The sequence below is a fragment of the Lipotes vexillifer genome, unplaced genomic scaffold (assembly GCF_000442215.2).
Source record: "Lipotes vexillifer unplaced genomic scaffold, Lipotes_vexillifer_v1.1 scaffold1608, whole genome shotgun sequence".
In the NCBI taxonomy this organism is placed as follows: domain Eukaryota; kingdom Metazoa; phylum Chordata; class Mammalia; order Artiodactyla; family Lipotidae; genus Lipotes; species Lipotes vexillifer.
The window spans coordinates 247,079-258,441 of record NW_006774162.1 but is presented as its reverse complement, the minus strand read 5'-3'; the positions used below and the strand labels follow the sequence as shown (position 1 = coordinate 258,441).

Here is an 11,363-nt window from a genome sequence, read left to right as displayed (position 1 = left end):
GAAAAAAAAAAAAAAAAAAAAAAAAAAAAAGTCAGGTCTGAGCAGAGCATCAGCAGAACAGTTTGAAAACAAAAGAGGAAATATTATCTGGTCCGTGGACAAAATCAGGCTACGTTCACACAAGGAATGCAGTAGCTGTGCAGGTAAAGGACACCACGAGGAAAGAGAAGCACTCCTAAAATAATATTAGGAATCCTTAGTTTTCAAACCAAAGGATGAGAGGGGGATTTTTGAATTTCTATAATAGTGAAACAAGCAGGTGGGAGAACAGGCTTATTCACTCATCTGAGATAATTACACAAAGGTAGGGGAAGGCTTCTTAAAATCTTGTAAGAAACAAATTCAGGAAAAGGGAAAACTACTGTCTAATTTTACACTGCAGGTAGCAAACTAATGGAACACATTACCCCCAGGAGGCTGTATAGGCCACAGATCTAGACAGAAAGGATACCTTGATTAATCCATGGCTGACAAGTTTCTACCACACTGTGGAAGAACAGGCTGCAGGGGTTGGGGGGGGGGGAGTGTATTATCCAGCCTTCTGAGGTTGAAGAGAGAAAGATCACACCCACTCGCACCATTTCACAGATTTGAGAACTGAGTATCAGGGTGGTAAAGTGCAAAGTCACAAAGGTCATAGGAAGAAAATCCATCTATGTCAGAGCTCTTTCTGCTACTCCAGTGTTGAAGAGAGAAGAAAGGGGAGAGAGGAAAGACAAGGAAGAGGAAGAAGGAGACGAACAGCAACCACAGCAACAACCCACAGAAGATAAAAGAAGCAAGGCTTAGGGAGAATAAAAAGCTCCATTTAGAAGATGACATACCTCATGTCATCTAATAAGAGGTGAAGGAGAAAATGGAAACTCATTTTCCATTTGAAAGCCTACCACAATTTGGCCATAACTTACCTTTCCAGCTCACTTTCCCCAGAATAGGTAATCAACTTCAGAATCAACAGATTCATCATGTCCTAGGGCTCCGTGCCCTTCCCAGGCCCCCTTTCCTCTTCCTGTCATCCCTATTTCAGTTAATGTAACCACCTTCTGCTTATCCTCATGCCTCACACCCTGTTCTCAGGAAAACCTCCAGAGTAACCCATCCACCCGCTGATTTCAGATCTTGCTTCCCCCTATTGTTTCTCCACACTGTAGCCAGGTGCATCTTTCTATAGTACAAACCTGATCATAGGACCCTTCCAGGTTTAACGCTCCCGGACACTATGGTTCATATATCCCACCATTCATCTCATAACAACAGTCCTGCTCAGTGACATTCCTCAGACTGGAAATCAAAGACCCCATCCTTAGTGAAATATTTGAAAGCCTACCATAACTGGTGGCCACAACTTACCTCTCCAGCTTAGTCTTCCTAGTATATCACATTGTACTATTTACTGGTCCCAAACTCTGCCATGAGCTTTTTGGCCTCCACAATAGCATTCAAATAGGTCACAGCATCAGAGCACCATCCCCAGGTCTCTACCTGCTGTAATCCTATCTTTGAAGGTTCAGCTGAAAGTTTACTTCCTCTATGACTCTTCTGAGTAAATCTTCAATAACAATTGTTGATCAATTCCAACTTAATTTGTTTCACAAATGGGTAAACGGAGCCTGGAGGTTAGGGTCAACTCATTCACGGTCACACGTTCCCAAGAACTGGTCAGCCAGTTCCAGAGAGGAAAACTCTAGAGTCCTTGTCCCTCTCTACCCTCCTTCCTCTTTGTGTTTGCCTCCAGCCCTGTCATGTCTGACCCCCTGCCCATCTCTCCTACTGACTTCTCCCCTTTTCCTCCATAGAGATCAATGGGACCCAGATTTGCCCCAACAATCTAGTTGCCTTCCACGACTTCTCCTCGGATCTGGAGAATGTGCCACACCTCCGCTACCTGCGGCTGGATGGAAACTACCTGAAGCCGCCCATCCCACTGGACCTCATGATGTGCTTCCGCCTGCTGCAATCTGTGGTCATCTAGGCCTTACTCTGCCCCTGGAGCTCCTCTGGCCACACTTGAATGCAGTGGCCCAGGTGCCTGTGCCCACCATTTATTTTCTCTGTCTCCTTTTCTTGCTCTCAGCTTTGCCTTTCTTATCCCACCCTCCTGATGCAAGGACAAGCCACGTACTCTGCTGCCCCTGCAGCTTCTAGAGCAAGACTTCCAAAGGCTTGATTTGGTCCACCCAGCTCAAAGACACCCACTGCACATCCAAACTTCTGGCCCCAGAAGCACAGAGGTGTGTCTAAAGACTTCATATTCTCTTCTCTCTCCTCCCCTCATCACTCCTGGGTAAGTCTGGGCTATGAACTGACATCTGGATCTTGTCCTGGCCAAAGCAAGCAGAAGATGGTCAGGGTCAGCCTAGAGGTGAGGTTTGGGACGTCCTGCTGGAAACTCCTCCATGGCGGGCAGCTCTGGCCCAAAGAGGCTGAGAAACCCGTGTCTCCCTGGCCGAGGATCCCATCTTCCAAAACTGCTGCTCCACCACCCCATTCACTGGCACCAGACAGTGCACCAGCTCTGTGCCAGCCCGTGTTCTCCAGAAAGGAAGTGCAAGGGAACGGCTGAGGGAGGGCAGAGGGTCAGAGATTCACACAAGGGCCTGCATCTGGCTGTCTCTGCATAGGGATGAGATGGGGCCCTCCTTCTCAGCATGCAGCCTCCTGGCTGGTCCTCTCTGTTCCAAGAGTAAGAGCAGGGAGGAACATTCCAGGAGAAGAATGGCTCAACAAACTAGGAATCAGCTGGTGGGAGAGGGGTGGGAGTCAGAGACCCAGGCTGGGCCCCGTGTGGGTGCAGATGGATCCTGCTGCCCTCTTGGCCACTCTGGATAAGAGGCCTGATGCCCTGGGGAACACAGCATCCACAGTGGAGTGTACAGAGCCACCAACCCCGCCCTGCCATCTGTTCTCTATCAGTGAGGATGACCCAATTCTTTCCACTCCCGGGAAGCAGTTCCTGAGAAACTGCTCAAGAAGGGGTGGAGCACCTGGAAATCTCCCAGAAGCCTCTTCCACTTGTGCAGATTGGCCTCCCCTTCTAAGACAGACACAGCAGTGACACCTGGTGGCTGGTGCTGGCCACATCTGACTCCCGTGTTCCTGCTCGTCTCTCTGGTGTGATTTTCCAAGATCAAGCAGTTGGCCTCAGGTTCCAACTTGGAGAGCCATGGGCGATGTGCATGGTCTCTCTCTCCTCTGAGGTCTAAAGGGCACAAAGGTACAGAGGCCCCAAGGTGGGGGATCTGATTCCCATCATGAGTGAACACAAGTGGGAACCTTCAGGAACACAGTTGAGGATACAGTTTGTTCCGATCTGCTCTCTTACCTTATGGGTCCCCTCTGCTCTCAGCTTTCATGTGGTACACCAAGGAGGTGGATAAGATACCCCTCCAAGGACCCTCTGGCGTTCATGTTCCTGTATGCAGCTCCATCCTTTAGACCGTGTTCTAATGCAGGATGAGTCCTAAATATTATCCCTTTCCCTTGCAATAATTTATTCCCTGTATGGACTGTCCTTCCCCCAGAGTTCCCACCCCACCCTGTCTGGCCCAGGTGAGCAGTGTGTCAGGCCTCTAAGGGAAGCCTGGGTTCCACAGGGCTGACTCAACTTCATCTTCCCCTTAACTCCCTCTAGGGGATGCTGCCCCTCTACAGCCTCTGAGTATATGTTGGTGGGGGTGGGGGCATATGTCCTAGAAATGAGTAGGATACAGCGCCCACTCCCAAGTTAGGTTGAAAAAAGTTCCAGAGATGTTTAAGAAACTGGATTAAGCTAGGTCCCTAACTTCAAGAAATTCCCATTATACTCTTATTTTTCCCTTTTGCTAATTTACAGAATATGGACCCATTTCATTACAGCCTCCTTCCCCCTTGCTCGCATACAACTGCTTCATTCTTCCAGGCTGCAGCTGGTTTCTCCAAGGCTCCTGCTTAGAGTCAAGATATTATTGTGTCTGTAAGCAACCTGTTGCTATGGCCTGGATAAGCCCCTTCTGCACTTTATTCCCACCTTGCGCCCTCAGCCCCTCTGATGAGACCCTCAGGGGAGCACAGCTCCTGGGGCTCCCCGGGGAGGAGGGGTCATTCCCCAGCTCCTGCCAACCTCAAGTGTTTTGATTCAGCAGCAACAAAATCACCATCACCCTATTGCCGCATCTAGAGTATTTCTGCTTCCTCCTTTGCTCCCTGTATCTCTAAACCAGAGGAAATTAAATTGGCTTTACAGCACCACCCTCCCACATACAATGTGCTCTTTTCCCTCGGGCTCAAGGAAGACCTCTCTTCCATGTACAAGTTAATTCTCTCAGTGCTGCTGACATATGCACATACAGGTGTGTAGGAAGGTGTGTATGTATGTGTACTCTGTACATATATCTGTTCTTTCTTGAAGACCGTATTAACTTTGTGCAACAACTTTGACATTCCAGCACGCTTCACAGCAGAGAAAATAAAGTTATATGAAAAATATCCTGCTTGAACTTGACAATGTAAACAGATGAGAATAGTACCTTAAAGTCACTTTGCCACCCCTCTCCCCCTGCCTCCCACCTTCCTTGCTCTGAGAAGACTGGTGGAGAAAGGATCCTATCCTTAAGAAGCTCTAGGAAAATGATTCCAAAAGTTTTTTTGGTGAATTTCCCCCAAACTCACAATTGTTACAAAAATAATCCCTAAAGTCAGACAAGTAATCTGACAGCTACATTTGAAGCCCAAATCTCCAAGTTCTTTTTAATCCACACATACCAAATTGTTGAGGTCTCCCAAATGCTCAGTACTGAAAGACACAAAACAGACACCATTCCTGACCAGGAAAAGCTAACAGACTAGCTGAGGACAGGTAGTGTAAGATACACAAAACAATGGCAGAGGTATATCAAGGGCAGTGAGCAAAGGGCCAGCCACATCATCTGGAGTGGTCTACATGCTATGCAGATGTTCACAGAAGGGCAAAAACAGGGTACCCTGGAATCTCTCTTCAGATGGCAGGTTTGTTCCAGAGCCAACCCTGTGATCCTCCCGGACTACACCATCTTCTTTTGAATGAAAACTGCCAGATGCTGTCCCACCCCTCCCACCCTGCCCCCTAATTTCCTGCTTCAGTTCAATTCAGCAAGTTTTCAGCATATATCAACCATGTGCAAGGTTCCCAGCTAAGAATTCAAGGATAAGTAATATATACCCCCACGCCACTGAGGAATTCATAAAGGGAAAAATCCATGAATTAGTAATTGCATGTCTTAAGTGTTTGCAGTAATGTTGGGTACAGAAAGCATAGTGGAGAGGGCCTCTACTTCTGCCTGGGAGAAACCAGAAAGGCTCCTATCATTTAAGCTGGATCTTAAGGTTTGAATCAGATTTTGCCAGGTGGGAGAAGGAAGAAAAAGCACATAAACAGGAAAGAAGGGAAGCAGCATGAGAAGAAGATTGGAAGACATGGCGTCTACCCTGTATGAGGGTGGGGTGGGGTGTGTGTGTGTGCCTGAGAGAGGAAGAGAAATGAGTTCCAGTCATGGAGTTACGTAGCTACAAGCCCTCAGCAGGGAATATACCCTTGCTGTCTAAAAAGCAGGAGGGTTCCTGAAACTTCCGCCCCTGCCTCTCTCTCTGCCCACGAACAGGGAAGCAACAGAGTCAGCTGGCCAGACTTCTGTCCCCAGGGCCTGCCACCTCCATTCCATCATCATGCCCTCCTGCTTTTCCTAATGAGATTCGGATTAGACCAGCTCCTCCGGCACCTCCCGCCACATTTTCCAGGCTCTCTGGGAGCTGAGCTGCCTGGAACAACAGCATGATCGTTAGACCGTTCCCACGTAGGTCACACACACACACACACACAAACACACACACACACACACACACACACACACACACACACACTCATCCCATGGACCCTCCCTGAAATCCATGGTAACCAGAATGTGTGCCGGTATGTTTGTGAAACCGAGAGCAGAAGCTGGGAGAGGGTCTAAGACGTGCAGCCTAAATCAGAAGGTGCTCCATTGGGGGCCGGGGGCGGGGGCCGGCGGGGGGAGCCGGCGCATGCGTGGCGTGACCGCAAATCTGGCCAAGCTGGCCGAGTGCGTGGGAGAATACCGATTGCAGGGGGCACAGCGATAGAGCCCAGAGAGCAGGAGGGCTGGCGGGTGTGCGTCACCGAGAAAGCAGGGAAGGAGAATGGGAGCAGACTGCAGGGGGTAATGAATGAACAGTCACATCTGCATTCTTCGCAGGGAATAAATGGTGTGGGGTGGGGAGGGGTGACGCCCAGGCTGACTTGGCGGCGGGGCGGGGGCGCGGGTTTCTGGCTGCAGAGCCTAGGCTGTAGAAAGTAGAGGACAGCCCGCCACATATGCATTCTGCTTCCTGGGCACCTTCCTGGCTCCAGGGGCTCTCTCCCTCCATCAGCAGAGCCCTGCGTGTCTCTCCACAGGCGGGGGCTGTCTGGGGCACAGGAACAAGTGTTGCTCTGGTGACAAGGTTCTTGAGCTGGGGAAGCCCCCTCCACACCACCTGGTGCCCAGGAGCACTGCAGGCTGAGCACTGCCCCTGGGGCCAGGCTGTTAGCTCTGACCCTTCACCTGTTGTGCCAGGGCAGAGATGAGTTCTGCCAAGGCCATCTCTTCTGAGGGCACGGAGATATGTGGCCTCAGGACCTCAGGGGTGAGGCAAAGAAGGGGAGGGTCATATGAACAAAGGAGAACTCTCTGGCCTGAGAATCAGGAAATCTAGGACCTGGCCCTGGCTCTGTGTGACCTTGGGCAAGTCACCTCACCTTGCTGGGCCTCGGTTTCCCCACAAGGAAAGGTTTGGATTAAATGATCCTAAGGAGAACCATGCAGCTGGGATTCGGTATCTGGTTAGTGGGAGGAAGTATGGAGGAGCCTCACCTATGAACCTGGGCAAACATGCACGCAGGCTGGCAGACTCCTGGGGACGATGTCTTAGCCCCTTATCCATGCCTTCCACAAGGACTTGCCCTGCAGCAAGCTAAGGCACCAGGGAGAGGAGAGTCTCTCCTGACACATGCATCTTCGGTAGGGGACCATGGAGGGGGGGATTCTCCTCAGCCCACTGAGGACCCCACACAATGCCTCCTGCTTATGATCAGGAAGGTTTTTTCTGGGGCCCAATCTTATAGACTGGGAGAATTTCCTGTATCTTCCTCCCCATCATCGTCAGAGAGCTTGAAGTTGGCTATCAAATCCTGCTCCATCCCCCATTCTCCTTCTCTTTGAATCTCTTTCCCTGTGGTGATCTTTATTCAGTTATGGTCCTGTATTAGAGGTGCAGGTGGTGGGTGGTGGTGCTGGTCGGAGTACCTCAGCTGAGCCTCTTTTAATCTTTGGATTGCATCTACGAAACCAAAGCCTTATCACTCTCTGGCTGGAGAAGAAAGCTGGAAAGCCAAGCCCCATCCCTCCACATACCCCCACTGCTGCCTTCTCTTCTTGGAGAGTACAGAATCTGAGGCGTTGGTCTCCCCTCAGGAGGTGGGAACCACCTGCCCCCTCAAAGACGGTGGGCCAGGAAAAGAGAGACGTAGCAGACAGAGAAAGAGAGGGAAAGATGATGGGAGGTGGGGAGGGGTACGTATAGGGGGCTGAGAGTAGAAGAGGTGGAAGGAGGGAGAAAAAAAATCTTTCAAACCAAGCAAAGGGGTGGGATGAGGGCCCCACTGAGGAAGGAGGACAGGAAACAGCTGGACGTCAGGAAAAAGAGAAGTCTGATTGGCTACACGCCTGCCTTGGCTGGCTCCCCTGCCCTCCCCAGCCGACAGTCTACCCAGACCCCTCCGTGGGTCATGACTTCTCCATCAGAGTCCCCACCTCTCTGGAAGCTGTGAGCCTCCGTTTGGAACCAAAAGAGTCTCCAGGGGTAAGGTTCAAGGCTTTGAGGGGTTAGGCCCATTGGTATGCAAATGAGGGAGAGTGCTTGTGGGGCGGAGAGCACAGGGGTGCAGTGAGGCGGGGTGTCTGGGTTGAGACAGGGATTGAGGCTGGAGGGAGGCAGTAAACTGTCTTAGGGCTTTTGCTTTAAGATTTTTTTGATTATGTAATTTGGTTTGGAGTAACGTATGGGAGGTAAGATGAAGAGACATCTCTTGCTAGGATGGGGGCTTACCCCCTTGCCCAGCAAAAATTAAGAAAGGGAGCGTGCATACTACGTGGCAGCACACATACTAAAATTGGAACGCTACAGAGAAGATTAGCATGGCCCGTGCACAAGGGTGACACGCAAATTCGTGAAGCTTTCCATATTTTTTTTGTTTTGTTTTGCTGCATTGAGTCTTTGTTTCTGCGCGCAGGCTTTCTCTAGTTGCGGTGAGCAGGGGCTGCTCTTCGTTGCGGTGCATGGGCCTCTCATTGTGATGGCTTCTCTTGTTGCGGAGCACGGGCTCTAGGTGCACGGACTTCAGTAGTTGCAGCATGCTGGCTCAGCAGTTGTGGCGCACGGGCCTAGTTGCTCCGCGGCATGTGGGATCTTCTGGGACCAGGGCTCGAACCCGTGTCCCCTGCATTGGCAGGGGGGGGGCTCTCGTTTTTTTTTTTTTTTTTGCAGTACGCGGGCCTCTCACTGTTGTGGCCTCTCCCGCTGCGGAGCAACAGGCTCCGGACGCGCAGGCTCAGTGGCCCTGGCTCACGGGTCAGCCGGACCGCGGCATGGGGGATCTTCCCGGACCGGGGCACGAACCCGTGTCCCCTGCATTGGCAGGCGGATTTTTTTTTTTTTTTGCAGTACGCGGGCCTCTCACTGTTGTGGCCTCTCCCGCTGCGGAGCAACAGGCTCCGGACGCGCAGGCTCAGTGGCCCTGGCTCACGGGTCAGCCGGACCGCGGCATGGGGGATCTTCCCGGACCGGGGCACGAACCCGCGTCCCCTGCATCGGCAGGCGGATTCCCAACCACTGCGCCACCAGGGAAGCCCGGCAGGCGGATTCTTAACCACTGTGCCACCAGGGGAGCCCCGTATTTTTTATAATTGAGTCACTTTGCTGTGCAGCAGAGATGGGCACAACATTGTAAATCAACTATACTTCAATTTTTATAAGAGGGAGAGTCTACTAGAGACTTGTGGAGCCAGCTTTGGGGAGAGCTGCATTATCAGAAATAACTGGATACCTCACACCCACACTGCACACATTCCTTGACCCATCTGTGCATATGTGGATGAACTTGCATGAACATTTGAATTCAACTGTACACAGAAACCTAAGGAATTTTCCGGGTGTGTGCAACCAAACACAAAGAGCTCTTTTGTTTCTGTAATCATTTGTTTCTAAAAAGCTGCATTTATAAATAGATTTTAAAACTAACATGCTTTTTTACACCGTAATCAATTTTTAAGCCTATGTTCTCTAAATGGACTAGTCATTCCTGGAACTAGGCATGCCTTATTTGTTTCTGTGCCCCCAGAGACAAATCCAGTGCCTGGGACTATTAAGATATCTCATAAATGTTTGTCAAGCAAAGGCATGAATGAATGAATGATCTTTTTAAAAGCCACAGGATTCCTTAATGGTGAAGTTTCTCTAAATCTAGTTTAGTGGCTAATGGTTGTACTCTGAGTGGGTGGTTGTATAAGAGAGAACATCTGTGTAAATTCACAAGTGTGTGCCTAGTTAGTAGTGAGGTATGTAGACAAGGGGACATGCATGAGTGTGTGTGTGTTGAGATAAGTAAATGAGCCTTTGCCAGGTGCCTGCACATTCCTGCGTGAGTGAATATCAGTGTGTGGATGAGCATGTGAAGAGACTGAAGTGGCGAGCAGTGAGGGGGGCTGGCAGGAGATATCCCCCTAGATGTAGCCCCAGCCTTGAAGGAGCCTGCACAGGCAATGAAGGCACTAAGTGTGTGACAAATGGCTTAAGAGTCTGCAAGTGTGGGGGTGGGAAGTGGGGTGAGTTTGTGAGCTGTTCCCTCAGGATTGGATACCTAAGTGATTCGGCCCCATTCTCATCCCAACCCCCACCTGCCAGGACTTCCATGAAGCTCCTGGCCTTACTCAGCCTGCTGGCCCTGATGCTGCAGGAAGCAAGGACAGCATCTCTCCCAAAGACAGAGAAGGAGAGGGAAGGAGACCAGCCGCACGGGGAAGGTGATTCTTATGCAGTTCTGCATCCGGGGGACTATGTCCTGAGCCCAGACAGCTACGATCAAGTCATTGACCTGAGCAACTATGATGAACTCACAGACTACAGGGACCAGCTCCCTAAGGTGAGGGGCATGCAGCAGGCTCCTTGCATTCCCTGCAAGAAACTGGGAGCCTGAGTCCTGGTCCCTCTCTACCTGTTCCATAATGCAGGTATCTCAAGCCTCCAACTTTCTCTAGGAGGTGGAAATTCTTGTCCCTCCACAGGAACTTGTCATTTAGATAATACTAAGAAAGAGGACACAAAACTTCAAGTCCTTTGTCTGTTTGTAGCAAATTTTGTGGGACTTCCCTTATAAGTCATACATCCCTCCTTCCCTCTGCCTTCAAGGCCATAAGGTATATCTCACTGGGACAACAGCAATGTCCTCACATTCTCCCTTGAAAAAAGGAATGCTACAACCTGTCTTTTCTTAGACTATCTTCAGTTCTGAAGTTCATTTTTCAGCCCTTTCTGCCCTTTGCAGGGACTGATCTGAAGTCTGCACCCATCTGCTGTCTGACCTTAGTCTGTGCGGGCAAGGGAAAAGCCCAGCCTGGGGGATCTGGAGATGTGGTTCTGGCTCTGCCACCAGATGGCCCCTCAAGCTAGTCCCTCCCCTATCTGGACCTCAGTTTCCTCATCCATGTCATGATGAGGGACCAGGTGCTCAGAAGGCCCTTGCCTTGCTCACTCTTTCTGCCATCCCTCCCTCGTTTTCCACAGTGACTCTTTGCAAGCTTGAAATTGGTTGCTAAAGTTCCCAGAATCCAAAGTGAAGTCCCTCTCAGCCCCTCAAAGCTGGCTTACTATATACTGTGTCTCCAGGTTAAAGGGACCAGCCTGGCTTCTCCAACCAGGACAAGTTTCACGCAGAGCACAAGCGCTCCAAGGACACCCCCTTCAAACCCCACAATGGCCAGGCCTACGACGCGGGGCCTGCTGCTTTCCCTGACCAGCCATGGTAAGTTCACAGGCACAGGTCTCAATAGTCACAGGTCATGGGCCGGCAGCCATGACCCAGCACCAGGGGTGCCAAAGAGGAGCGCAGTCGGAGCTATGGAGTGGAGGATCAGGGAGAGAAGGGGAAACAGCTGCAGGGGAGAAAAAAACAAACAAACAAAGGGAGAGGTTGGCTGTTCCTAATGCTTCTTCCTGAGTGCACAAACTGGATAGGAAGCAAAGAAATGCAAGAACTCCGCTGTGCCTAGAAAAGCCACCTACCTTAATTAAGAGCG

General features: G+C 50.6%; 2 protein-coding genes across 2 annotated transcripts in view; both read left to right on the top strand.

The window, feature by feature from the left end:
• PRELP (proline and arginine rich end leucine rich repeat protein) overlaps positions 1 to 2,217 on the top strand; it is a 12,338-nt gene extending 10,121 nt beyond the window's left edge. The window contains exon 3 of the mRNA XM_007448991.1: positions 1,797 to 2,217. Within this exon, the coding sequence (XP_007449053.1) occupies positions 1,797 to 1,972 (176 nt within the window). The 3' untranslated portion in view covers positions 1,973 to 2,217. The remainder of the gene's footprint in view (positions 1 to 1,796) is intronic.
• A 7,762-nt stretch (positions 2,218 to 9,979) lies between these two features.
• Positions 9,980 to 11,363, top strand: part of OPTC (opticin) — a 6,008-nt gene continuing 4,624 nt past the window's right edge. Inside the window, exons 1-2 of the mRNA XM_007448990.1 lie at positions 9,980 to 10,210; positions 10,954 to 11,089. Of these exons, the coding sequence (XP_007449052.1) occupies positions 9,980 to 10,210; positions 10,954 to 11,089 (367 nt within the window). The remainder of the gene's footprint in view (positions 10,211 to 10,953; positions 11,090 to 11,363) is intronic.